We start from the raw sequence: 27967 nt of genomic DNA on the forward strand, positions 1-27967 counted from the left end.
AAGTCCAACCTAATTTGTGAAGTAAACAATACTCTTTGATCTTATACAGTGAAAGTTATAAACTTAATAAAAACTCTAAAAGGAAAATTCATGTGTATAGTCTTTCTAAAAAGAAGTCATCTACATTGTAAAACATAAGATACTGATTAAAACTGGAGAGTCACTAACAAGGTTGCATCCATACAGTATTTACAAACAGGTCTTTTGTGAATATAATTCTTCCTTCAACCTGTATTTTGTGTAGTTCTCATTCTCTGCTTTCATGACTCTGACATATTATAGGACTGTGCTCTGGTTTTATTTCATCATCACCCTTCTACTTTTTTGTATCGATTACATTTTATTTTTAAACACATATCTCAGTCTGATCATGCTTTAATATAAAGTGTTTAATCATCATCGCTTCTTTTAAATCAGGTACCAGGAATACACTTTTAATAAGACAGAATTTTAAAAACAAAAAGTGATAATCAGGACACAAAAGGTGCTATGACAGCCAGTCTAGTTTTATGAATGAGAACAAACTAATTATTGAAGTTTACGTGGTATTTTAAATTTTATGTTTTTAGTTTTAAGTATTTTTAATAGTTATTTTACCCAGAACTCGGGAACTGTCCACAAACAGCAGGGGTCCAATTACCTTATTTTCAAAAGCATTTGTTTCAATAAAGACAGCTGGCTAAGAAATATAACAAAAAAGAAACAGTCAAAATGTGTATCCCAAGCCCTTTTTGGAGGCATTTAGTGAACAAGAGTCTCTCCTGCATACTAAGCAGGCCCGTCACACTTCACCCAGTATTCGTGAATAATGATATTCGCTTCCCAAATTTCCCTTATGGTTTTGCAGTGTTCCATTTTATATGCACAGCAGTCCAGAACCAATCCTAATCCAGTAGCAGTTGCAAGTAATTGAGACTATATTTTTCAAATACCATCTTTGCATAATACCATGATTAAGGTATAGAAGGGGGAAATGAGGGCTTAACAAAACCTTACTGAGACATAACTGAGTCTGTATGAAATTGAGAAGATCACTATATTTAGTACCACATCTCAGGATTTCTGTTAAGTACTTTAAAAAGGCAGTGAACACTAAAAGCATTTAATATGAAAAGGGAAGTTGAATCCTTGATTGTCTGAAAATTTCTACTCTTAAAATATTAGATAAACACGAAAAAACTTGAGTTACATTCCTCCACATGTAAACCATTTGTCATCCATTCAAGATTTTTACACTTCATTTCTTCACCAAAAATCGCATGATGTCAGATCCGTGCTTTGCTGCCAGAGACTGTCTTCTCACCTGGCTCCTTTCCTTGGTTTGTCTGGCAGTTCTCTAAAAGGTAAAAATAGGAATGTGTTCACATGTTGGGGAAAAAGTACTAGCTATAGAAAGTCAAAAACTCTTTCTATTTTGCTAGTCTGGAAAAAACTACAGTATCCCCACATATACTTACCAGTGCTTTGCCCTCTGGGGGTTACCAAACCACAAGCAGAGGACCCAAGTGCTCTGCTCAGGGCCCCGACACTGTAGGTTCACTTAAGACCAGATGCTGAGGAGAAAACACAAGCTTTGGGGGACGTCTTGCTACCCAATGAGATCTGAGAATCCTTCAGTTGAGGTTGAGGGGAGGAGGCTATGATTCTCTTCATTCAAGTGGGAGTCTGGAAGGCTTTTTGGAATTTTCTAGAATGCAGTGCATACAAGGCTCACCTCCTCCTTCTTCTTTGGAATTCCCAATCCGACAGCCAAACCAATATAGAAAAACCAAATGAGATAGAAAAGAACTGAATTCTGCCATCCCCACAAATAAAAATTTTCATGAGAGCTTGAAAAGTGATTACAGAAAGGGTAGCATTTTATTTTGCTGTGTCTTAATTCTCTTATTGGTCTCAAATGTGCCAGCAATGTGAACAGACGAGAAATCAGAAGACATTTCCCCCAACTGGAGTCCATGTACACTTGAAGTGATCCAGGTAGAAAGGCGAGGAAAGCAAAGAGTGTTCAAACTGAAAACAAAACTCCTAACTATATGACATAATCCTATTTATGTAAAAATTATGTTTGTGAAAAGAGGAGCCTAAAATATTAAAAGAAGGCTAAGAAAATGCTCATACAATATGAATACTGGCAAAGGATCTGAACAGACCTCAAAACTGTAAATACAATTGAACGGGATTTTCATGAACAGCAGGGTCTTTAGTAAGCAAAATGGTGGCGGCCATTCTCCCCCCAGCACGTGGGCACTGACGAACGCAGTTCAGGGAGCGCTCTCCTTCCCTGACACCAGGGAGCAGCCTGACAGTGTAAACCTTCGGAAAACAGCTTGGAGATGAAAATACCAGCCTCAAAAATAACCACACTTGACTTAGTGATATTTTAGATCTGAGAATCTATCTTAAGGAATGACCTCAAAACATAAAAAAATGTGCTTGGCAACATTATATATAAGAACTAAAAAGAATAAATAACTTTAATGTTCATCAGTGTGGGAATGGCTAAAAAAACTATGGTACAGATCTACTCAATAGAATAATGTGCAGCCATTTTAGACAATAAACATTGTGAATGCTTATTACAGAAACATGAGAAAATGCTTAAGTCTGCCCTAAGTGAAAAAAAAATTAGATACAGACTTGTATATTGAATATATGCTTCTTTTTAAGACTATCTCAATGGGCAGATATGACTTCCTTTTGCTGGGCTGGCTGTTAAAACTTCATCCTAGTTGATAAACAATACTATGTCATTTTTAAATAAAGATTTTATTTATTTGTAGAGAGAGGGGAAGGAAGGGAGAAAGGGAGAGAAACATCAACATGAGAGAGAAACATCGATAGGTTGCTTTCCTACACGCCCTGACCAGGGATCGAACCTGCAACCCAGGCATGTGCCCTGGCCAGAATCCAACCGGCAACCTTTTGCTTTTCGGGATGATGCCCAACCCACTGAGCAAGCTGGTCAGGGCCACTGTGTCATTTTTTTCCTCTTGTTTTAAGCAACAAGTAATTGCTCAAAGATGTGCCAAGGTTAATGGATTTCATACTTTGGCCAGGAATGTACTGTTTGCAATGTTGAATTGAGTTGGTCCCAGAGATGATTTATTAACGTTCTTAGACATTTAAGGACATCCTTAGCTGCAAATGCAAACATATGTTACTGCCCCCATTCACCGAACTTCTAGATTGAGGGTCTGCGTCTTTTCAAGAAATATGCAAATTGTACACTGTATTCATTTTCATCTAGGTGGTATGAAATTTCCTGGTTCTAGAATAAATGAGAAGGGAAGCAGCTTCCCTTTCATCTGTGACTGAGAAGTTAGGCCTTGAGAGGAAACAAAGTGTTAGGTGATGAAAGAAATAAAATGCATTTTGGATCCCAAACCAGGGATATGGATTCACCCACAGCACCTTCCACGCCTGTGTGCACGATGAATAACTGATGTCCCAGGATGGGGTAGGATGTGACTGAGAGCCTCACTGACCTCTCTGTGGCAGACTGTGCAGAGAGTCTGCAGGTTGTCCAGGGAGCACTGTCCTCCTCCACCAAACACTGGCTTGATGTGGTCCACCTGCCAGAAATGCCCTTCCCCTGGGTTTCTTATCATTTCATTAAGCTGCAATAAGAACACAAGATCAGCACCTTTTTACATACACTGTGGGAACTGTTGGTTTTGCATTGTGCAATCATGTTTATACAGCAAAATCACAGGGAAAATACATTAGAATGTCTTTTTATAGCTTTTTTTTGTGTGGATAGGAAAAAGCCTTAGGTTAGCAATTAGAAACCAATAAAACGTATTCCTGAAAAAGTTATTTTTTCCTTACCTAACCCATTTTGAAAAATTACAAGCAGGTATGAAATACCAACACTCCTGACAGAGTGGGAAAAATCAGTTGCTTCTGCACTTTGGAGATACTTTATATAGTCACTAAAACAAAACTGAGAAATGAATAAGAGCAGGTTAGTAACTTAAAAGTTCTGAATATTACTGACTGGAACAATCTGTAATTGTTGACCTAAATGCATTTGTTACTATACCAATGACAGTTTAATATTAATAGCTATCACTTGGAATTTTTATGCTATTCACCTGGGAATCTCCCAAGTAACATGCACTGGTACAGTATTTTGAGAACAAACCTCTATAAGTTGCATATTTTGAATAAACAAAGATGTCCATTTAAAGCAGGCATGATTTAGGCCAGTCCACATATACACACTTTATATTTAACCAATGATGACCTACATTCAAATGGAAAGTATTTTAACATTTTACGTAAGGTAGTAAAACCAGCTCACAGCATAGATGTGCAGTTGTTTAAATATCATGAGGATGAGTGTGAAGGTTGGTTTTATTTTTCCTGGTCCTGAACAAGGAAGACGTTATAACCAACTTCACAGCTGACAGCCGTGGGAACCTGTGTCGTAGCTCTGAAGCACTTGTAAGGAAGCTTGTCAGACCCATGATGGCACAGGGACATGATAACAGTGCCCAGCCTGAGGGACGTCCCAAGTGGCAGCAATCTGGAGCAGTAGACTTTGTCCAGCTGTGGTTGGCATTGTTAGAAGCAACTAAAAATGGCAGTCTTATGCATCTAGCAAATGGCAAATTCTTAGGGAAAAAGTCCATTTTGGTACTACCTTTTATAACCAATTCTTTTGCTTTGAACAGTCTATATTCTGACAGACTCTATGATCCAGAAGGTGTTCCTTTCTCCTTTCTAGTAATTAACAATTCATTTGGGGCCAGTCTTCAACATCCTAAATTCACCTCTTGAAAGAGTCACTCCCTCTCGGACTGCTCCTGTCCCACCTGAGCCCCGTGGTGCTCCCTCTCCTCCGAGCACTCTGCTTTACGTGTATTAAGTTCCTTCTGCAGTCCCGGACAGGCTGCTTTCAGGATGTCCTTGAATTCTTTCATCGTGTGTCTTCTGGAAGCCTCTGCCAAGGCAGCAGACAATAACTAGAGTCCGTGTGGCACACCTGGGGTGGGTGCAATATACCGCTCAACAATTAGACCAAAGGATGTTTCAGAAACTCAGGATGCCATTTAAAAGTAGTGTATTTCCCTAGTTCTCAAAGCCATGCTAATTCATCTTTGCAGAAATGCTTATTAATTAATTCTATCATAATTCAGAAATAGGTAAATAAAAATATATGATCTAACTGGCAGGAATGTATCCAACATTTTAGTGAGCAGAGAGTGGCTGAGGAGTGACTTTTTTAAAAATTAAGTTCACTATAAAATTACATATCTTGCTTTAGCTTGAAATTTAGACTAACTAGATCACAACATTAGACATCCAGTTGAGTTCTGGGAATCAAAGTGAATATTAATGAGTCTAAGAAAAACTGATGGTGACCAGAGGGAAGCAGGGAGAGGGACAAGAGGGAAAGAAGGGGAAGGGTCTAGTAAAGGAACCCCTGGTAATGGACCACAGGGTGGGGACTCACTGAGGGAAGGGGGGTGGGGGGTGGGTGGTCAGGAAAGAGCAACGGGGGAAAAATTGGGACAACTGTAATTGAACAACAATAAAAAATATTTTGTCATGACTACAGGCCAAGATGGAGGCACAGGTAGACACACTGCTGCCTTGCACAACCAAAAGGACAAGAACAATTTAAAAACAAAATACAACCAGAACTGACAGAAAATCGAATTGTATGGAAGTCCAACACCCAAGGAGTTACAGAAGAAACATCCACCAAGACTGGTAGGAGGGGCGGAGACAGGCATCCGGGAGGAGAGGACACTCAGCAAGGTGGTGGTGGAGGAGCAGGGCGGGCAAGGCAGCGGCTGGTAGAGCGGATGATCCCACATTCAAGCACAGATGAACCAGGAGGAACAACTGAGGAGTGAGGCAGACCTTGCAACCTGGGGTCCCAGCTCGGGGAAATAAAAGCCTCAAACAACCAATTGAAAACACCTGTGGGGGTTGAGGCAGCAGCAGCCTCACAGGAGAGTTCACTGGAGAGATCCACAGGGTCCCAGAATGTACACAAGCCCACCCACCCAGCAATCAGCACCAGAAGGGCCCACTTTGCTTGTGGGTAGTGGGGGAAGTGACTGAAATCTGGCAGAGAGCGGAGCAAGTGCCATTGTTCCCTCTGGACCCGTTCCCCACAGACAGCTTTCACAGCATAGCCATTGGGGTTGCCCCGCCCTGGTGAATACCAAAGGCTCCGCCCCTTATACAAAGCTGGTACTGTGAGACAAAAAAAATGGCCCAAATGGAAGAACAGATGAAAGCTCCAGAAAAAATACAACTAAATGATGAAGAGATAGCCAACCCATCGGATGCACAGTTCAAAACACTGGTGATCAGGATGCTCACAGGATTGGTTGAATTTGGTCGCAAATTAGATGAAAAAATGAAGGCAACGCTAAGGGAAAGAAAGGAAAATGCACAGGGAACCAACAGTGATGGGAAAGAAACTGGGACTCTAATTGACGGTGTGGACCAGAAGGAAGAAAGAAACAACCAAACAGAAAAAAATGAAGAAACAAGAATTCAAAAAAATGAGAGGTTTAGGAACCTCCAGGACATCTTTAAATGCTCCAACATCCGAATTATAGGGGTACCAGAAGGGGAGGAGGAACAGCCACCAGTGAAAAACTTATTTGAACAAACAATAAAGGAGAACTTCAGCAATCTGGCAAAGAAAATAGACTTCCAGGAAGTCCAGGAAGCTCAGAGTCCCAAAGAAGGTGGACCCAAGGAGGAACACACGAAGGCACATCATAATTACATTACCCAAGATTAAAATGAAGGAGAGAATACTAGAAGCATCAAAAAAAAAAAAAAAAGGGGACAGTTACCTAAAAAGGAGTTCCCATCAGACTGTCAGCTGTTTCTCAAAAGGGATCTTACAGGCAAGAAGGGGCTGGAAAGAAGTATTCCAAGTCATGAAATCCAAAGACCTACATCCAAGATTGTTCTATCCAGCAAAGCTTTCATTTAGAATGGAGGGCAGAAAAAGTGCTTCTCAGATAAGGTCAAGTGAAAGGAATTCATCATCACTGACCCATTATTACATGAAATGTTAAAGGGATTTATCTAAGAAAAAGAAGATAACAAATATGAACAGTAAAATGACAGTAAACTCACATCTATCAACTGAACCTAAAAGAACAAAAACAAAAGCAAACTAAGCAAACAACTAAGAACAGAACCAGAATGACAGAAATGGAGATCACATGATAGGTTATCAACAGGGGAGTGGGAGGGGGAGAGAGGGGGAAAAGGTACAGAGAATAAGTAGCATAGATGGTAGGTGAAAATAGACAGGGGGAGGGTAAGAGTAGTATGGGAAATAGAGAAGCCAAAGAACTTATAAGTATGACCCACAGACATGAACTAAAGTGGGGGAATGTCAGTGGGAGGGGGTGTGCAGGGTGGAGGGGGATAGATAAAGGGAGGGGAATGAGACAACTATAATAGCATAATCAATAAAATATATTTAAAAAAAGAAAAAATATTTTGTGATAAATTGCTTCAGTAAAATTGTATTTTACAACAGATGAACATATATGTTGCCTTCTCATTGCACTGAACTACATTTTAAGGTTATCTGTTTGCTATTTGTCACTCAATATATCATGAAAAGTAGAACAACTGGACCATCGGTGGATTTTTTTTTTAAGTTAAATTTATTGGGGCCCTGACCAAGTTGCTCAGTTGGTTGGAGCATTTTCCCACACACCAAAAGGTTGGGCGTTTGATCTCTGGTCAGGGTACATACCTAGGTTGCAGGTTTGATCCCCAGCTGGGGTGTGTGCAGGGGGCAACCAATGTTTCTCCTTCACACTGATGTTTCTCTCCCCTCACCCCTTGCCACCTTCCTCTCTAAAATCAATCAAAAACATATCCTTGGGTGAGGATTTAAAAAATATTATTGAGGACATGGAGAAAAAGGACCCCTTGTAAACTGCTGGTGGGAATGTAAATTGGTACAGCGACTATGGAAACAGATGGGGGTCGTCACAGGCACTTCTTGATGCAATGTGTCACCTGCTAAGGTCCCTTTCCCCATTAGTTTAATCAGAATCTAATTAAGCCTCTATATCTTATAACCATTATTCTGGAAATCAGGGGGATGGAGAAACATGTCAGATAATACCATGAGAATACAGGGAGACAAGTCCAGGATGTGGAAATCCTACATGCCAATCTCTCAGTTTCTTCAACAATCAATGCAGTAAAACAAGAATGGGGTGATATACGGCAGGGGGGGTGCAGGGAGGGGAGGGACACAAAAAGAAACCAGAATTATCTTCTGGAGGGCAAACCCCTTGTAGTACAAGCTTCTGCTAGGTGAGTACTCTAGAAATTCGTCTGTATCAGTGTAACAGCTGGCATCGTTGTGAGAGCTGTGTTAGGCCTCAGTGAATTTTTTTTTGAAGGCTCAATGCGTTTGCCCATTTCATGATGGGTGATTTACAAGCTCATATGCTCATATCCGCTAAATGTTGGGCAGCTTTTGATCAAAACCAGTATGACTCCCCAGTGCCCTCCCCTCCCTCACACCTGATCTCATCCTAAGCTATTTTTTTTGTTTGTTTCCCTAGGTGAAAAATGTTCTCAAAGAGAAATGTTTGGCCAATATGAAAGAGGTAACAAAAATGACAGAAGCATTAAAAGGCATCGAAATTAACAAGTTCAAAAACTGATTTGATCAGTGGGAAAAACGTCTTGATAGGTGTATTGCATCAAATATAGAGTACTTTGAAGGTGACTGACATTTAAACATGTAAGAATAAATACACAATTTTTATAAATAAATTTTGTTTTTTGGGGCGACCCTCTTGTATATTAAAGGGAACATAAGAAGCACAATGACTAAATGCAATGTGTGGGTCATATCTGCGTTCTAATTTGAGTAAGACAGTTACAAAAAGATATTTTTGAGACAATCTGGGAAACCAAATATGCATGACTAAAATTAAAAAATTATAATTATGTTGGATATGATAAGGGGTATTGGGGGTATGGGACTATAAATCAAAGACAGAGGCAGAGAGGGAGAAGAGGAGACAGGGAGAAGTTCTATCTGTGAGAGATACATAATGAATGTATTTGAGGATGAAATGAAATGTTGTCTAGAATTTGCTTTAAAGTTATTGCAAGGGCGAAAAAAAAGAATTGAGGTAAGAGATCGATGAAAACGAAGGCAAAATGTTAGTAACTGTTCAAGTTGGGTGATGGGTATATGGGTTCATTATTCTCTCTACTTTTGTGTATTTGAACATTCCCATGTTAAAACTGTTAAAAGGAAAGCAAGTCAATATTCATCATTGAGTACAATGCTGCCTCCTATCTGTCACACGATTATAATTTACCTGTTCTAAAGGGAGCTTTGAGATCCAGGCAATATCCAGAAGACTTTTCCGCTGACTTTTAGGAGCATCTCTCAGACGTAAAAAGAGTTCTTGTGCATTCAGATTACATAGCTGACACACACCATGTTCAATTTCAAATACTTTGGCTCGTAGGTAACTGTTATTAGAACGAATCCAAAATTCCTCCTGACATTTCAGAGAGCAAAACCGTGAATCCCAAGCATTCACTTTACACTCTTGTTTAGTCTGGCAAGTGGGTTGCTGACAGAGAAGGCAAAGTGCATTTCCTTCATTATCCACAGCTTGCAAATAGCCCTTGGATGTAGAAGGCTTCACAGTGTGATCGGCTTGGGCTAGGCAGGAATTTGGAAATGGGACACAGGCTCCATCTTCAAGAAAGTTTCTAGAATTGAACAGAACAGCTAATAATACTTACACTAGTCAAAACAGATATAACTTCACATAAAAGTCTTCAAAATTTCTATGCTGATAAACAGTAAACATAGGACCCACAGATTCTATGATTCATTGTGGAAATGAAGTGGCTGCAGTCAGCACTCTATACTCCAAATAAAGGAAAGAATGGTGTGTTTAAAAAAATTAATTTAAATACAAATATGCTACCTCTCTTGAGCATTTAGATATTTTCAAGTTAAACAATCAGACTTTGAAACATCTGGAGAAGTTAGAAAATGCTTCTTTAGGCTGGAAAAGGACAGACTAATGTGATATCAAAATCCAAGTTATTGCTATCTTGTTCTCCAGATGCCACATGCCTCTTTAGGACAGAGGGGCCATTAGTAAGGCTTTCATGAACCCTGTCTTCCAGGCTCTGCTGGCCTACAGGACACAGAGTCGCATCCATAAAGTGCCAAAGCCAAGCAGCCAGAAAGTTTTGATAGAAATTAGAACTGAAGACTTGCTAAATATTGCCTCCTAAAGGTAACCATAGTTTGACTGACTTAAAATTAGAAATAAAACACAACAGGACATGTACTCAATTTGTTAGAATAAAAGGAAATGGTATATTACTCAATTATGTTGAAAAGTCCTACATTGGAATCACAAGAACTACTTTGCCTGTTTTCTATGGCTGCTCATTATAAGTGTTAAAACAAAAGCTTCTTATGCAAGAAAGAGCTCAGAGCTCTTAGGGGGGCAGAGTCTGTACTGGACCCCAGGTTTCCTAGAGTCTTAGAGGCCTGGGGCAGGCCACTTAGTCCACTTGGTCTTAGGGCCCTAAAAATAACCTTCCGGTGTCTAATTTCTAAGGTGGGGACATCATGTGCCTCACAGGATTGCTAGGTGGATTGAAGAACTACCGTATTGTGGAAGCTCTTTATAACCTGTAAGATGCCATACAAAGGTAAACTATTATTACAAAAATGAATACAAAGATTTAAAGGGGTAGTCTTAGTACTGCTTTGCCCTACTAGTAAGTAAACCTTACTTTGTAGAAGTGTCTTGTGGCCTGGCCTCCTTTGTGATCAGACGGAGGTGGCCCCCGTCATTCTTCACCTTGTCCAATGAGGCTACAGCAACATCTTCTTTGGTTATATATCTAAAATAAGGACATGTTAAGAGGATTTCCTCACTCCTGTAAGAGCTTCTCCATTTCATGGTCATAGTGCTCCTTGCAAAAGCATTACAAGAAGCTCTGGCCAGGCAGCTCAATTGGTTAGAGCATCAGTCATATCCCAATACGCTATGGTTGTGGGTTTGATCCCCAGTTGGGGATCATAAAAGAATCAACCAATAAATGCATAAACAACAAATCGATGTTTCTCTTTCTCTCTCTTTATCCCTTCTTCTCTATCTCTAAAATCAATAAAAATATGTAAAAAGCACTAGGAGAAAAGCAAGATAACATCTATTTGGTGTGGTGATGCTAAAGTTCGGGAATAAAATTTTCTCCTTTTACATTGGTCTCCCTCCATGTGTGGGAAACACTTCCACATTAGTTTTCTCAAGATTTATTTTTCTAAGAAACTCAAGAGTCATTTGACATTCTCTGTACCAATTTTCACTTAGATAAAAAAAAGGAGTGGGTGTAGGAATAAGAAGTGCTCAAATACACGCACAACTGGCAGCCTTAAATATACAGCTTAGCATGCAGTGCAGAAAAATCTCTCACTGCATTTTTACCTCCCTCTTGGCCTTCTCTTCAGGGTTCCTCGGATCACCTTGATCAGCTATAACAGTGTGTGCCAGCATTCCAGGTAAAGTGATTCTCTTTTTAAAGAGGTTCAATCACATTTTCTATAATCTCAAGGTTGTTGCCATTATTATCAGCCCAGATGGGGTTTGTGGAATCATTCACTAAAGGGAAGCCACTCTTGACGTGGGATTCAAAACCTCATTACACAACACTATCAATACCACACAATGGTTAGGGACTGGAAGGAAAGAGAAAAGTTATTCCAATTAAAGGCAACAAGGGAATTTAAGTAGGTGAAATGCAATTACCCAATTAAGTCCTTGTAATTAGCATGGCCCAGTTTCTCTGGTAGTTAACACTGATTGTAGTTTTTTAAAAAATCAATTTAAATATAAATTTCTTCATATTTTTGAGTACTTCATTTGGGATCTTGACAATAAAATCAAAGTTAAATCACAATGGAATTGTACAAGTGTAGGTAAAATTTTAGAAATTTTCTTTTATGTTAATGTAGATTTAATAATGAACAATTTCCTTCTTATAAACTGTATTATAATTTTTCAATTAGGTGATATATACTGCACATATTTCAAAATTCAAAAGGCATGTAATAGTATGTATAGTGAATAAGTGTCCCTTCCATTCCATCCCTTTTACCTCCCCCAAAGCTACCTCTATTGCTAGTTTTTAGGTTATCCTTTTAGAAATAGTTTTTTTTTAAGATTTTATTTATTTATCTTTAGAGGGGAAGGGAAGGAGAGAGGGAGAGAAATATCAATGTATGGTTGCCTCTCGTGTGTCCCCTACTGGGAACTGGCCTGCAACTCAAGCACATGCCCTGACTGGGAATCGAACCGTGATTCTTCTGGTTCGCAGGCCTGTACTCAATCCACTGAGCCAGGGCTCTTTTAGAAATAGGTAATTTTTCGTGTATATAGGTTATCCATTTGTTTATCTCTGTATTTTTTATTCTTTAAAGATTTTTAATTTATTGATTTTTAGATAGAGGGGTAGAGAGGGAGAAAAAGAGGAAGAGAAACATCAATGTTTGGTTACCTTTTGCACGCCCCTTACTGGGCACCTGGCCCTCAACCCAGGCATGTGCCCTGACTGGGAATTGAACTGGGGACCCTTTGGTTTGCAGGCTGGCACTCAGTCCACTGAGCCACACCAGCCAGGGCTTATCTCTGTATTTTTATTGACATGTAATTTGTGCCACTAAATTTAACATTTTAAATTTTTTAAATTCAGTGCATTTTAGTATATTCACAAGGTTGTACAACCATTACCACTACCTACTTCCAGAACATTTTATCCTCAAAAAGAAACCTGAACTCATTAGCAGACACTCTCCATTACACTCTTTACTTTTAAAAACAAAATGGTAGCATCATATACACATTAATATTCACTTTGATGGCTTTACCTAAACATCCATCTCAGATATATTTATCTCCATAGTAGTATACAGAGTTACCCTATTTTTCAAACCATCGCAATATTCCCTTATTTGGATAAACCATATAATATATCTAATCAGCCTCTGACTAATGGGCATTTTGGTGGTTCTGGTGTCTGCTATCCCAAACAATGCTGTCATAAATATCCCTATCCGTGATAGTTTCTACACATGAAATATACGTAAAATAAATTCCCAGAAGAATTGTCAGGTCAAAAGTCTTGGGTATTTTAAATTTGAATAGGTGTTGACACATTGTTCTCATGTGGGTTTGTACCAACACACAGGTCCACCAGCAATGAATGACAGTACCTGCTTTCACACACTTTCACCAGCACAAGGTACTTCAGTTAAAAACTTTTCTGCTAATGGTGACAAGGTATCTCATTATAGCTTTAAATTTGCATTCTCCTGTTAAGGGTGATTGTCTTCTCATACATTTGCATTTCTACTGTGTGTCTTTCTTAAAGCAATAAAGAACCACAGTGAATTCTTTTAAAATTCTCTAACTTGCCCTTTTAGTTCTTAAACTCGCCTGCCCCCATTTCTTCAACCATTTTATTCCCTTGATAAAAGCACTTCAAGTAAAGTATTTTGGTGGATTCTAAGTGGAATCAAAAGCTTCTTGGCTTTGAGGGGAAAGGGGATATTAAACCTTGCCTTAGGTATTATTCAGTGTTTAAAAGCTAAGAAACCTAACTCAGTAACTTTAAAAGATGCTGAGAAATCTATTCAGAGATTTAAGAACTAAAAATAACCTTTCCTGCAAGAGTTTTTAGCACGGATTTTTGGAAACCATAAGGAACAATCAACTCCAAATCAGGGTGGGGGTTGAAAACTTTTCAAATATAGTTGTGAGTTACCAATATTTAATTTTCCACTGAGGTTTGATAGGAAGTATATCAATTCTCAAAAGGATTATGGTAAATTCCCCTTTGACAAGTAGAAAAGGGAGAATGTTGTCTACTAAGTAATTCCTGGATGGGACTGCGAACAGAGGATGGCGAGTTTTGTAAGGAGAGAGGAGTGTGTGTTGGAAAGTGGGCCCCACCAGTGGAAACACTGCTTGGCTCTAGGTTGCTGGCCTGCTTTGCAGAGGAGCTGTGGCTGGAAGATAAATAGTTGTCATCTCAAAGCCAACAGGGCTCCCCATGAATCAGGCCTGCCTCTGAAAAATGGGAACTCACTTAGGAACCAAAACAATGGCTGGTGATCCTGCCTTCCATTCACATTTGAAGGCGAGCTACTTAAAAGCTGACTGTGAGCCCTGAACTTGGACGGGCCTGAAAACTGGTGGACATCACTGGAAGATAGTCTGGTTGGAAATTTAGCCATTGATTTTGGGGGTATTCCTAAAATTCAGTATCTATTTGTCTTTATTCTGAGGCCATTACATCTTTTTTTATAGATGAATCTTCTAAACTTTTGCTTAGGAAATAAAAAATGTGGTTGCTGGTATTCTGGAAGTTGAGTGAAGACTGTGGAAACGGTTCAGTTTCCCAATTATGCCTCTTCTTTTATGTCCACTGAGCATGGTGCTTCCAAGCCTGATGCCCCTTTGGTTCAGTTTTTCTAGAAAGTAACACGGTAGGACAGTGGGGGAAAGACATCCAGTATCTAACCTTCCTCATACAGACTTCCAGTCAGTGCTGTTGTGCAGCCCCATCCGTCACCACACCTGTTTCCAAAGAGACACAGATACTCCAGTTTACTGAGACTTGGCTTCCATGGTGAGAATCAGCACGCTTCCTCAAAGCACCACCCCTCTACATGCATGCAAGTTTCACTGTCATGGCTCTGCTAAGTCAGTTTTCCTGGAGTCCTCCCTCTCTAATCAATGACCAAGGCTGATCAGAGCTACCTTTTAAACACCTCTCCTCCTTTTCTTCTCTCCTTTCCCATTGCTAGTGCCTTAATGTAAGTCCTCATCATTTCCCCCACCCCCAGGTTTACTACAACAGTCTTTTAATTTGTGTGGTAGGCAGAATTTTAAAGACATCTCCCTAGGACTCCTGTCCCTGGTGTTCAGTTATTCATCTAGATACTGCTGTGAATGGACTTTGCAGATGTAATTAAGTTTACCAATCTGCAGACCTTGAGATAGGGAACAATTTCCAAGCACAAGGAGTTCACACAACTTTGCTGGTCCTGAGATAGAGGGTTCCTTGTGGTAGGACTAGGAAGAAGCTTCTAGAAGCTAAGAGTGACCTTCATCTGATAGTCAGCCAGGAAACCTAAATCCTACAATCACAAGAAACTAAACTCTGACAACAACCTAATTCAGCACAGCAATGTATTCTTCTAGACTATCAGGAAGAGCCCAGCTGGGCAACGCCCTGATGCTAGCCTTATAAAATCCAGAACAGCAAAACTAATAGAGCCAACTCAGACTTCTGACTTATAAAACCATGAGATAGTAAACTGCTGTTGTTTTAAGCTACTAGGTTTGTGATTATTTGTTACAGGGGCAATAGAAAACTGACTCAACTTGTCTCCTCAATTCGAGTCCTGCCCTTCCAATCTAATCTTCCAACTGCTGTCCAAGTTGGCTCTTAAAAATATGAGTCCAATTATTTACTCTTTTTCTTGTTAACAGGTGTTATTTGTAAGATACCATCTACATATATTGCATAAATAAGACTGTGTGTCTAACTCTGGTTTGTATCAATTTTATGACTTGCTTTTAGCCTGATCAGGAGGTTCTTTAAGTGGCCATTCATGTCTGATGGAGAAGAAACAATGGGACTTGTCTAGAATGGCAATAAATTCAGTGAAGAAGGGTATTATGATTATGCAAAGAGAAGACCAACACTTCAAGTAAGGCTGTGATTATAACAATGAGAAAATGGAGAGGACTGGAAGAAGTATTGAGAAAAGTACAATAGACATCATAATTTTTGTAATGTATGTGTGCATGTATGTGTGTGTATGTATAATTACAAACATGTATTTTTAATGTATTTTATATGAAGTAATATATGCTCGTGAGAAAAATTCAATCAGTACAGAAGGGTTAGACACAAGTCCCAAACTGGCAGCTCATAAATAAATCCAACTCATCAAAGGGTTTTATTTGACACATACAGTATTTTATTTTTAAATCTGAATTTAAATGATGTTAGATGTGTTATGCACTTTCCAATTTGCCATAGTTCTACCTCCTACCCCATCTTTTTCTAGTTTTACACCTGAGCTCATTTGTTCACTTATGGTTCCTGCTTTGTTTTCCATCATTAGTTTGTGATTCTAACATGAAGTATAAAGCCCCTACCATTTCTAGCATAAAGCATAAATCCCCTAATCTTCCGGTCTAGAGCAAGATTCCTCAGTAGTTGCACTACTGACGTTTTGAAACATAATTCTTTGCTGCAGAGTGCAGTCCTGTCCACTGCAGGATTTTAGCAATATCCTAGGCCTCTAGCCACTAGATGTTGCCCTGTCATAATCCCTAATTTCGACAAGGTAAAATGTCTCCTAACACTGCCACCCTGGGGGCAAAACTGCCCCCAGTTGCAAACCTCTGTCCTAGAGAAACCTCTGGTAAGATTTTCTAAGGTACCCTTCCAGACACTTTCCATGTCGATAGCAATTACATACATTTGTGTATCCATCCTTTTTTATATTTATTTAGCCTTAATAATTTATCACAAGTATCATTTCTTATTTTCCCATATTAATATGCCATAGGCTATATTTTGAAACAACTAAAGACCCTTTTCACTGTGTGGGGCTATAATTTAATCATACATATCCTCTCATATGCCACTGATGATTTTTTTCACCTGTGTGCATGGAACATGCTAGACATCACACAATGGTGGCATGTGGGGATGAAGAGAGACTGTTTGTGTATGGAGACAGCCAGAGCTACAGGGGATTTTTCTGCCATGCAGCTGTTGGTGTCTTGTGCTCTCTTTCAAAGCAAGCGTAGGGCAGCAGGACAGCTGACTATGCTTCCTGAGAATCTGCTTCATGCTGAGGAAAGATCTACAGGAAATGGGGATCACACAAGGAGATACCTGGGTGAGGCAAAAATAATTATGATGCCAAGAAAGGACACTAAGTGCACAGAGGTTAAAAAGGGACCTGTAATTATAAAGGCAAAACATTAAGACCCTTAACCTTTCCTTTTATTTCGTTTCCAACCACAGGCATCAGACTTACCTCCCACCGCGTGGGTGGTGGTGCATCAAATAGAACCAGCTCCCCTGCTGCAGGGCACCCAAGATTCACACCCCAGAAGTGCAGGGCAGATGGGGCCCAGGGGTGTGTTCTATTGCTCTAACAGGGAAATGTCTTCCTGTTGTTAATAAGTGTCCCAGGCTGGGCAGTTCATAGGCTGCACGACCCTGTGGCTCTGGCCTCTCTCCTGGTGAGTAAGAATTATGGTGAGAAAGGTCTGGACGACCTAGTCTTCGCAGCAGATTTGACCAAATTCACCAAATATCTAATATGTTGCTATAAAATAAGCTGTCATTTTATGTGTAATTTTCTCTTCACTCATCAGGATTTCATTAGTGGTTACATAAATACCTCAGACTCACTCCTCTCATAGAAATGACAATGACAAATAATAAAATACAAAATAAAAAGAGAAAGACAACTCATACCTTTTTGTACTATTTCGTTTGGTTTGTTGCTTTGTGATCTCTTCGAAAGCAAGAATTGGGCTGCAGAATAGTTGCCCGCTTTTCCTGATGATCCTTTGCTTCATGGCAGTTAGACTACTCCATTCTCGAACAAACCTCAAAATCTGAAAGAAAAGGAAACCAGCTCACCAGTCCTCTTCCCTTGAAAGCAAAGCTATTTATAACATCAGAAAACTGATGTTCTATTCTATCCCCCAAACAGGTTTTGAGTTTCATAATTTAAGGCTTTCTTCCATTTGATGCAGATTTCATCTTTCTTGTGAACCACCATGGCCAGTTCAGCAGAGGTCTCTTCCAATCTGAAGACTCTCTGCAGGTGTGTTTCAGAGCCCCCAGCACACGTGCCTAACACACATGGGGACCACCAGCAGCAATGGGCTCAGTGAGATCGAAAGAGGCCTGGTTGTTAGAAGTTGTCGAAGAAGCAGAACTGGTGTTGGGGACAGCAGGCGTGGCAGTCATGACAGATTGACACTACGACATCTGAGAATTGCTTTGTGCCCAATGACTTGTCACAAGAAAATAGCCATCAATAAACCTGGAACATTTTTATTAGAGTACCATTAATCTTGCTTATTTGTCCATTATACATAATGCTGTTCTCTGGGACCCTGAGAATCAGGATTAGATGATACTAAAGAAAATAACTCACTGCTACCTTTTCCTTTAAGGCAGGTACAGCTGACCCAGGGGCAATGTTTGATTCCCACTAAAAGGCCAAAACCATAATCATTGTTTTCTTGTAGAAAGTGGTACACGGAATGCTGGCTCAGTCCCTATTCATGTTGACCCTTCTTAGCAATGAAGCTCACTCAGTTGGCCACAGATCAGAACTGAGGCATCCCTGGCAGGTACTTGGCCTGCAGCTGCATGCTGGTGCTTCTGACAGAGTCGAGAGTCACCCAGCATGGTCTTAGGGTCTTGTCATTGCTCTCAGAATTTGTCACTATAGAACTTAACCTTTAAAGATAAAATGTGATTCTGTCAGGATACAGCTATCGCAGTTGCTACTACTGTGAATGAAAAATTAAATGATGTAAGGATGAATCTACCCACAGAAACAGCAACTCTAGGTGTGATCGCTCACCAAGGAAACGGATTTCACACATTCTTCGCACCGGGGTAATTCACAGGCACTGCCTGGACTGATGGAAATGCAGCCGGTGATGTGATGCTGCACAGGCCGCAAAGTATTAAACTTGCTTTTATTAAACTTGAAATGGCTGTTAAAATTACTCACATTCTAATTTACAACAAATTCACAGAACTATTCTTACCAGGGAGCGATTTTGTTTCAGCTCAAAGCTTGCAGGTAAATCTTCCCAAAGGTCTAATTTTATATCCAAAGGAATGAAATTACAGTTCATCTGGTTTCCATCCTGATTATAGATAAGAGGCATTATTAATCCACTTTGCTGTAGGTGCTAGAAATTATTTGAAAAGTAAAGACTGATATTATGACATAATACGCCCCATCTCCTAAAAGATAAATCGAGGTGGCACACTCTAGGCGAGATTCCACCCACACGGCTCCCCTGAAAGAGCGCTGAGTAGAGGAGAGCAGGCCCCCAGCGCCCCCGGCGAGCGTCCGGTGCACTCACCGGCACGGGTGAGAACACTGTGCCGAGGGTGTGGTGGGTGAAAGGCAGGTTTAAACATGAAGTAGTTCTTTTATAAAGGGGAAGAATCTTTTATAAAGGGAAAGAATCTCTGTATATGAAAATATACTATAGCAACAATAATTGAATCCATATTCTAATTCTCCCAGCTACAAAGAAACGCTAGCTCCCACAGTTGCTTACAAATTACATACAGGTTAAAAATTTAGACATATAATTGTTATTCTAATTTCAATTAGACTTGAGATTCTGGCTGAAACAAACAGTTCTTTACAGTTCTAATGTTAATATGACATAAATTGCTACCTATCTGTTACTGTTCTTCCTTTTAAGGGGGTATTCTTTTAGGTAGTGAACTGGGTTTTTATCCAGATTTCTACTTCAGCTCTTCTAAGGTAAAAAAGAAATATTTCATCTCTATTGCAGCTGAGAAAAGACCTGTTAACATTTCATGTGCTTAGTGTTTAGAAAATTAACTGCATAATGTTTTATGGTAATGGGACATGTAATTATTTAGAATAGTCATAAAAATGCACTGGAAACTATTAAGAGAGATGTCAAGAACATTAGGTGGCCCCTGCCACACAGGCTGGGTGGCAGAGCCAGAAGACAGGTCTGGGAGGCTGTCACTGTACTCAGCCCAGCACCCTGTGGCCTCTACCAGGAGTGTGCAGTTTCTCTCCTGTCTCCACTCAAAACGGGAAAAACACTAATCAGATGATTTAGGATGCAGAACTTCCACTGTATAGAGTAAAAAGTTAAAGAGTTTAAGGGCTTCTGAATTCCTGTGGTATGCTCCATCTGGTGCCTAGCTTTTGGATTCTTGACCTTCAAGGCCACAGGGGGCCAGTTCTCTGTTACTCTCTTGTGACAACCAGAGAAGCAGGCCTGGAGCTCCCTCCCCAGGGGGATGAGGGAGGCTCAGACACTTAGATCTGCCTCCAGCCAGCAAAGGAGTCCTTGGTGCCCCTCCCAGCTCTACACCTTCCACAAATGGTGGCCTGGGGCCCAGCCTTTAAGAGAAGTATGCTGATTGTCTGGCTTCATTCTTGGTGTCCCTCTATTGGCTGTGGTCCCACAACCGATGCTATGGACCTAGAATGGACGCTGTTTGGGGATTTTGTATTCACGATCCTTGCTACCTCCTAATCTTCTAGAATCTCTTCTCATCTGGCAAGAAGGGGCTGGAAAGAAGTATTCAAAATCATGAAAGGCAAGGACCTACATCCAAGATTACTCTATCCAGCAAAGCTATCATTTAGAATGGAAGGGCAGATAAAGTGCTTCCCAGATGAGGTCAGGTTAAAGGAGTTCATCATCACCAAGACCTCATTATATGAAATTTTATAGAGATTTATCTAAGAAGATAAAAAATACAAACAGTAAAATAACAACATACCCACAACTATCAGTAACTGAACCTAAAATAAACAAAAAAAAAACAACAAACTAAGCAAACAATTACAACAGGAACAGAATCACAGAAATGGAGATCACATGGAGGGGTAGCAGCAGGGAGGGGGAGGAGGAGGATGGGGGAAAGGTGCAGGGAATAAGAAGCATACGTGGTAGGTACAAAACAGACAGGGATATGTTAAGAATAGTATAGGGAAGGGAGAAGCCAAGGAACTTATATGTGTGACCCATGGACATGAACTAAGGGGGGGAATGGTGGTGGGAGGGGGTTGCAGGACGGAGGGGAAAAAGGGGAGAAAAAAAATGGGATAACTGTAATAGCATAATTAATAAAATATACTTTAAAAAGTTTCAAATATTACTTTACTATACTTATATAGATTAAAACTTTGAAAATGTAGTCTAAACAAAAGTACTTATAATCTCAACAAGTTGTTTTTCCTCAAATATTCATACCAGTTTACTGAGGCCAGATTCTCACATGGCCCCTGAGACCCTTTCAGGGGATCCACAAAGTCAAAAGTGTTCCTGTAATAATAATAAAACAGCACTTTCATTCTCATTCTGTCACAACTGTATTGTGGGGTCTTCCGTGTGCAGGCAGACATGAGAATCCCACTGTCTTCTATTGAGCCTTTAGCAAAAATCACTAAAAATGTAAACATTAAATACTGTGTTTGTTTTAGAAAATATAAATATTTTTCATGAAGATATGCTATTGACATAAATGTGTATTTATATTATAGCTACTCTTAAATAAGATAATAAATGAATATGTTTAAGTGTTTCCATTTTAATTTTTAGATAGTAAATATCAATAAATATAACCCACATAAACAACAGCTCTTTGGGGTCCTCGACAAACCTTAGGAGTGCAAAGATACCTGAGATGAATACGTTTGAGTTCCACTAACCTAGGCTGTGGCAGGAATCTGAGTGACCCCATTATTAAATCTTCATAGAGTTTAATGAACATGAAGGGCAGGCTGAGGCTTCTGTAAAGATGCTGCCAGTGCGAGCTGATATTTAATGCGAGCTCAGTGTGGCCAGGCACTGTGCTGAGTGCTTTGCAGGAATTAGCTCGTTTTATCCTTGCAACAGTTCCTCTCCACATTTTACAGTTGAGGAAACCGAGGCACAGATTTGAGCCAAGGCCCTCTGGCTCTGAAGTCTGTGCTGTTAACTACTGTGCTGTTTGCCTCTCTTTAACATCAGAATTTGATGATTAGCTTTAAGAAGAAAAGGAAGTAGATGCCAATCTCTGTGTTAATAAAATTAAATATTTAGTTGAAACATGAAAAAAAGAAGCTTTTTGTATGATTCAAGCAACAGAATCTGTGTGATGCTTACCTTGGTGTAGAGGTGAATCCGGTCGGTATTCTTACTCGCACAAAACATTAAGGTATCATACACTGGCAGAGTATCAGAACGCTCCAACTGTTCTAATAAAGAAGATAAAAGAGTAGCTGAAAGCTTGTCTACTCTCTATCCAAAACAGTTTCTTTTAATCTTCTGTGGGTTAGAATAGTGAAATACAGTTTTATCAAATATATGGACATATGTGACAAAGAATATGTATCTGGGCTTGAAATAAAACTAACGGTAGGCCTAGTCAGAGCATATGGGCTGACATGGGCACCAGCTGCTTTGCACTTTTGCCAGTGACCCAAAAAGAAAGAAACAAATTTAGAATTCGTTCAGAAGTCACAAGGCAGGTATAAGGGAGAATTTCCTGCTCCCAAGAATTATGGAGTCTAGAAACTGGACTTGCTAGAGCCAATTTAAGTGGAGACTGAATGAGCACCGTTGTGATTATCAGCAGCAACCCAGCTGTGTCAAGGGCCACGTAAGTGCCTGGCTTCCTTCGGCTTCATGCCTCACATTCAAAAAGGAATCAAGTAGACAAGAATCTTTCCTCACAATCTCTTTTTCTTTATTCCTTTCTTAGTTCCACTGACCAGTATTTTTTGTAGGAAAGATAGGGTTATCAATGCTGATCTAAATAGTAATTATAGTTGATGCTTACCAAGTACTTACAATGTTCCAGGTACTAGTTGAAGCACATATATTAACACCTCCCAGAAATTAGGAGTGAATTATACAGAGGAGGAATTGAGGCACATTAACTTGCCTGAGGCCATAAGATTAGGAAGAGGACTTAAGCCCAGGAATCTGGCTCCAGATCTTGTGTCCTTCACCTTGGCCACAGATCTTCAGTGACCTTTTAAAGAATTTTCCCAAATCTAGAAGCATATGATTTGTCTGCCAAACTACTTGGCAATATCATCATATTTTTATTTTTCTAATCAAGGCTTTGGTTACTTTATAAACTTGGTGTGTGAATTATTCCCAGACTGCACAAATTCAAAAATACATGATTTTCCCCGTACTTTTACGTCTCTGAAACTGGCATGTCTTACAGTCACCAACAGTGGCTTTTTACAGTCATTGTTGGCCAGGTGGCAGCTGTGAAGTAGCTGGCACTGCCTGACCACACAAGAGCTTAGTCAGACTGGATACTGTTACTTCAACATCGCATCGGAGGTACACATACTGTTGTTACTGTATTTATTGATTGTAATTACCTTTAAAATGTGTTCAAAATGTCTATGATTTGGTATTAAAATGAAAACTTATCATGTAAACCAAAAGAAACATTAGGTACAGGACAGGAGAGTACACGTTCTGATATTAAAAGAAACAAACCTGTATCATTGAAGGAATAATTATTTTTTCTTGCAAATGAATAACCAAATGCCTCACGGGACCTAAGAAAAGAAGATCCTTGCAAACAGAGGAAGCTGTGTTACATTTGGATACTGAGATGTACAAAAGGGTTGCTTATTATATGCTAAGCAAAGACACTGAAGGCAGGAGAAACTGCTAAATCTCTCAGGACAAATGAAAGAAATATGAAAGCAAGAGACGGGGGTATGACTTGGTGTGGGCTACCATTAACATACTGTCATATTTTGCCCTGGTTGGTGTGGTTCAGGGGATTGAGCTCCAGAATGAGAACCAAAGGGTCACCAGTTTGATTCCCAGACAGGGCACATGCCTGGGTTGCAGGCCAGGTCCCCAATTGGGAGCGTGTGAGAGCCAACCAATTGACACATTGATGTTTCTTTCCCTCTCCTCTTTCTAAAAATAAATAAAATCTTTCAAAAGAAAAGAAAAAGTATCAAAGATCTTTAAAAAAGGATTGTCATATTTTAATTGGTAGTGCTTTTTCTTGTTTGCTTTTTCTTTCTTAATGTATATAAAATAAGTGCCTCTCATAATCAATATGTCTTTAAAGAACTATGGTTGAAGCATTGACTTGTAAAGATTAGATGTTATTCTTTGATAAAAAGCATTATAGGAACAATCCCAAATCTGTTGATTTTCGTTATTCCCATAAAGTATAATTTAATGGTTTGAGAGTAGAGAGGATGACTTTTGAAGATATCAATGCAGACATCACAAAGAGACTTCCAGGAAATCCAGGAAGCTCAGAGAGTCCCAAAGAAGCTGGACCCAAGAAGAAACACCAAGGCACATCATCATTACATTAGCCAAGATTAAAATGAAGGAGAGAATCCTAGAAGCAGCAAGAGCTAAGGGGACAGTCACCTACAAAGGAGTTCTCATCAGACTGTCAGTGGATTTCTCAAAAGAGACTTTACAGGCAAGAAGGGGCTGGAAAGAGATATTCCAAGTCATGAAATCCAAAGACCTACAACCAAGATTACTCTATCCAGCAAAACTTTCGTTTAGAATGGAAAGACAGATAAAGTGCTTCTCAGATAAGATCAAATTCAAGGAGTTCATCATCACCAAGCCCTTATTATATGAAATGTTAAAGGGACTTATCTAAGAAAAAGAAGATAAAAAAGATCAACAGTGAAAGGACAGCAAACTCACAGTTATTAACAACCACACCTAAAATAAAAGCAAACTAAAAGGACAGCTAGATCAGGAGCAGAACCATAGAAATGAAGATCTCATGGAGGGTTAGCAATAGGGGAGTGGGAGAAGGAGAAGGGGGGAGAAGGTACAGAAAATAAGTAGCATAGAAGGTAGGTAGAAAATAGATAGGGGGGAGGGCAAGAATAGTATGGGAAATATAGAATCTAAAGAACTTGAGACACGTGGTTATAAACTAAAGGGGGGAATGGTGGGGGAGGGGTATGCAGGATGGAGGGGAATGAAGGGGGAAAATAGAACTGTAATGGCATAATCAATAAAATATATTTAAAAATAAATAAAGTTATATATCTGCTTTCACATCCTATCCATGTTTTAAAGTGACTAATTTGGAAGAAAAACTTCAACGGTCCATCCCAACAATTTGGGGGTTGTTGTGATGAGAACATCGGTCAGTGAGTTACTATGGTCACTAACTGAATAACAAAGAAATAACCTCAAAGTATTCACAATCTCTTGCCAGCTGGCCCTCAAAGATAGTGATGTATGACATATAGGCTGGTATTTGCCAACCATCACTGCTATAAATAATAAGTGGAATCAACAAAAAGTAAATAAATCTGAAACACTACATGGTTGGCTCCAAGTGCAGTAGTGATTCATACAGTCTTTTTTAAAGATTAGAATATAGTTATATACAATATTATATCAGTCTCAGGTGTGCAACATAGTCATCCAACATTTATGTATGTAATAAAGTGATCACTTAATTCATATAGCCTTGAAATTATGTTCCTTAAAAGCATTTTCTTTAATAAATATCCCAACCCTATATTTAAAGTATGCCAATTCGTTGTACACATTTAAAACAAATTCATATGTAAAGAATTACTTATCTGCTAAGTAGCTGTTAATAATCTGTCAGCCTTACTATTTGGCCCAAAGAGCCTCCCATATAACAAAACCACCCCCTCACTGTGTGAATGGTCCAGGTGTGGATGAGTCTGGGCCCAGGCCTGGGGCAGCACGTGCGGCCGTGCATTGGTTCAGCTTTCTGTGTGATGTCTGAATGCCAATGGCTCTGCTCTCCCAGCGACCTGGTGTTTAAGTATGTGGTTTATATTTTTACTATAAATGAGAATACAAGGAACTCAGCACCAGGTAGTAATCACAAATCTACTAATTGTGTTATGTGTCTAAGGACATGGTTATTATCTGGACACTGGAAATGGGAGCAAGTCTTACCATTGCCTGACTGGGGCATATGTCCATCTTCCCTCTCAATTTTTGATATTTTTTCCTTGCTCTCAGCCAACGGTTCAGTTTCTGATGGTGCAAGAATTTGTTTCTCACATTCAGAATCAGTCCAAACTTTTCTGGATGTGCCTTTCTGAGAGTCATCTTTCTCATTTATGTTTTTATCCTGGGTATAGTTGAGGCCATCTGTTCATAGAATTATAAAAGTCAAACAAATAATTTACACATAAATTTAAATTCATTATTTACTCTAAGCCAGTTTAAAAAGGAAAGTCATAGTAGTTCTTACAGTAAGAAACAAAGTCAACAACGTTTGTTCATTCTCTGGAAATAATTTATTGGAAGTCACTAAACACCAAGTACTATTCTAGGTGCTAGAGAGGAAGCAAGGAACAAGAAGGTAAGCTTCTGCTTCCTGGAGATTCCATTCTACGTAGTGGAGACAGACACTAAACATAAACAACTGAACTAGGGCCTTTTTAGATAAAGAAATTAAAGCAGGGTTTTGTAAGTAAGGGGATGGGGGTGTGGGGCAAAAGTTAGCAGGGTCAAGCTCTTGAAGGGTTGCATTTGACCTGAGAGCTGTCCCAGAATCTAGGAAGCCTGGTCCCTGGGCCTATATTCTTGGATAAGATTCTAAATGTAGCTAGAAACCACTAGAGGGTTTTAGATAAAGTAATACATTGACATGTTTTTAAAGGATCACTTTGGCTGCTGTATAGAGAAGAGCCGCAAGGGAGAACAACAGAGAGGCTACTAAGGTCTGGGAGGGAGAAAATAGTGGCTTCTAGTGGCATGGTAGCAATAAATCTAAATTGGCTAAAATCAAAATAACTAAATATATATATGTATGTATGTATGTGTATATGTGTGTGTGTGTGTGTGTATTAGAGGTTACACCAGTAGAACTTGATGGATTAAGTTCTACTTAATTCTGGGTGGAATTAAGGAACCCAGAATGCTGACTAGGTTTTCAGCATGATGTAGGGAAGACAGGGGAAGAGAAGATTTGAATGTTGATGGTGAATCAAGAATACCACTTTGGATATGTTAACCTTGAGGTATCCACTGGACATCCAGGCGGAGATGTTACATTGATCACTGGATATATGCAGTCTCTACTCAAGTGAGAGATATAAATTTGGGTGTATGAATGGTGAGATATCAAGCATAAACTATAAATTTTAAGAACAATGCATAAATGTTACATATTGACAAGTATTAGTGTTCATTAATATATTATACAAAATTTTATCTAATGTACTACAGCCTACATCAGCAAACTTTATAGGACTGTAATAGCCTAATATTGCTCCTTTAATTTTCTGGATTCTAGCATTTCCTCAAAGTATTATATAGCAGACAAGAACTTAAAAATTTAGGTGGATATGAATTAATTCTGCAATTCAATAATTTTGGGGTATATCCAAATCAAGACTGAAGTCACTATGCCAAATTACAGTAATATTAATCTAATAATTTTTATATACAGTAATATCTGTTACTTAGAATATATATTTCTCTTTAATTACAGTTCCATGTTCACAAAAGGTGTTTTGTTTTTGTTTAGATTGCTTGAGAGTCTGCCTATTAAATCATGGGTCTAAAAACTTTTGTTGTTACTCTTGGTATAATTACAAAGAAAAATCAGAACTATATATGTAAAATGCTATTAAACTATAATTTTTGTTGTTAAACTGCTCAACTTATATAATTAATGTGAACTGACATTATTTTGTTGTCATGAAATATTTTATTTTTATTGCCTGTAGCAGTTGGAAATTGAATGAGATAATATGAATTATGAGAGAGATTATATGGAATAAGCTTGTGGTTCCAATTAGGTTCATGAACAACAGGAATCCACATTACGAATATAACCACCCAAAGGGCAGACTCATCAGTTTTGGTAGGGAAAACCCAGAATTGAAAGAGGAAAGACTCAGCTACTGATTACATTTTATTTCAAATCAAAACTAAGACAGAGAGAAGCAAGAAAGGCAAAAAGAAACTGAAGTTTCAGAGTGTACATCTTAGTTAAGATCTGAGTCTTCATTAATGTTAATACTCTGAAGAATTCATATATACTGGAAAAGTAAATGTAAACAATTGTTAAAATTGATAAAAGAAAATGACTTCCTCCAGTCTCCAAAATTGTC

General features: G+C 39.1%; 1 protein-coding gene across 7 annotated transcripts in view; it reads right to left on the reverse strand.

Moving 5' to 3' along the window:
* Positions 1-371: 371 nt before the first annotated feature.
* ZRANB3 (zinc finger RANBP2-type containing 3) overlaps positions 372-27967 on the reverse strand; it is a 238508-nt gene continuing 210912 nt past the window's right edge. For 6 of the 7 annotated variants that reach the window (XM_053666886.1, XM_053666902.1, XM_053666908.1 and 3 more), the window contains 8 exons: positions 25797-25994; positions 21996-22087; positions 18888-18989; positions 17572-17714; positions 10795-10905; positions 9345-9747; positions 3486-3617; positions 372-1336 (listed from right to left, as the gene is read on the reverse strand). In XM_053666886.1, the coding sequence (XP_053522861.1) occupies positions 1238-1336; positions 3486-3617; positions 9345-9747; positions 10795-10905; positions 17572-17714; positions 18888-18989; positions 21996-22087; positions 25797-25994 (1280 nt within the window). In that variant the 3' untranslated portion in view covers positions 372-1237. The remainder of the gene's footprint in view (positions 1337-3485; positions 3618-9344; positions 9748-10794; positions 10906-17571; positions 17715-18887; positions 18990-21995; positions 22088-25796; positions 25995-27967) is intronic. The other variant, XM_053666896.1, reaches the window with a different exon arrangement.

The sequence above is a fragment of the Artibeus jamaicensis genome, unplaced genomic scaffold, assembly GCF_021234435.1.
Source record: "Artibeus jamaicensis isolate MK-2021 breed Jamaican fruit bat unplaced genomic scaffold, CSHL_Jam_final contig_1284, whole genome shotgun sequence".
Classification (NCBI taxonomy): Eukaryota; Metazoa; Chordata; class Mammalia; order Chiroptera; family Phyllostomidae; genus Artibeus; species Artibeus jamaicensis.